Source organism: Sesamum indicum, linkage group LG8, assembly GCF_000512975.1.
Source record: "Sesamum indicum cultivar Zhongzhi No. 13 linkage group LG8, S_indicum_v1.0, whole genome shotgun sequence".
NCBI lineage: Eukaryota > Viridiplantae > Streptophyta > Magnoliopsida > Lamiales > Pedaliaceae > Sesamum > Sesamum indicum.
Window position 1 is genome coordinate 17,249,131 of NC_026152.1, and position 731 is coordinate 17,249,861.

The window sequence follows — 731 nt, forward strand, 5'->3', positions numbered from 1 at the left end:
CCGGGGGGGGGGGGGGGGGCGCATCGTCAGTGATGTGGATTCCAGTATCGTGAAGCTTTTAGGACAGCCCTACATAATAATGATTTTGCATTTCATGTATCATCCTCTTTGACCTTGTTCCTTTTGATGCAGACAAGCCACCAATTGAAGAGCTTCATCAGTTTCTTGAATTCCAGTTGCCTAGGCAGTGGGCACCTGTATTCAGTGATCTTCCCCTTGGTCCTCAGCGGAGACAGCAAAGCTCAGCTTCATTGCAATTCAGTCTTATGGGTCCCAAACTTTATGTGAATACAACACCGGTACAGCTTCTTTGTTCTCAGTCTTTCTCCTATTCCTGTTGACTTTGTGCTTAAAATTGTAATTCAGAAGTAGAATATTGTATTATAGATTGGTATCATTCTATAATACTGCATTTTAAATTAGCAGTCCACAGAGAGACTTCAGGTTATGGTGAGAATATGTGGTTCATCCTCTTTCTTTGGAAACTGCTGGTATTCTTCTGTGGTGAGGGTTAGCTCAGAATGAGCACAATCCAGACAAATTGGAATTTTCATATGTTGCAGGATATGACTTTAAACACTTTTACACATATGGGGCTAGTTTATTCATTTACTCCACATGTTTTCTTTTAGGGCTCATAATGTAGTCATCACAATGAAAAGTCTGCATGTAGAAGAGAATTTATATCCAGAAGTACGAGTCTGCTGGGTAATAAATTAGATATTGGAGAG

General features: G+C 40.4%; 1 protein-coding gene across 3 annotated transcripts in view; it reads left to right on the top strand.

The window, feature by feature from the left end:
* Positions 1–731, top strand: part of LOC105169089 (MACPF domain-containing protein At4g24290) — a 7,768-nt gene that overhangs the window by 4,180 nt on the left and 2,857 nt on the right. For all 3 annotated transcript variants that reach the window (XM_011089375.2, XM_011089373.2, XM_011089374.2), the window contains exon 6: positions 133–299. In XM_011089375.2, the coding sequence (XP_011087677.1) occupies positions 133–299 (167 nt within the window). The remainder of the gene's footprint in view (positions 1–132; positions 300–731) is intronic.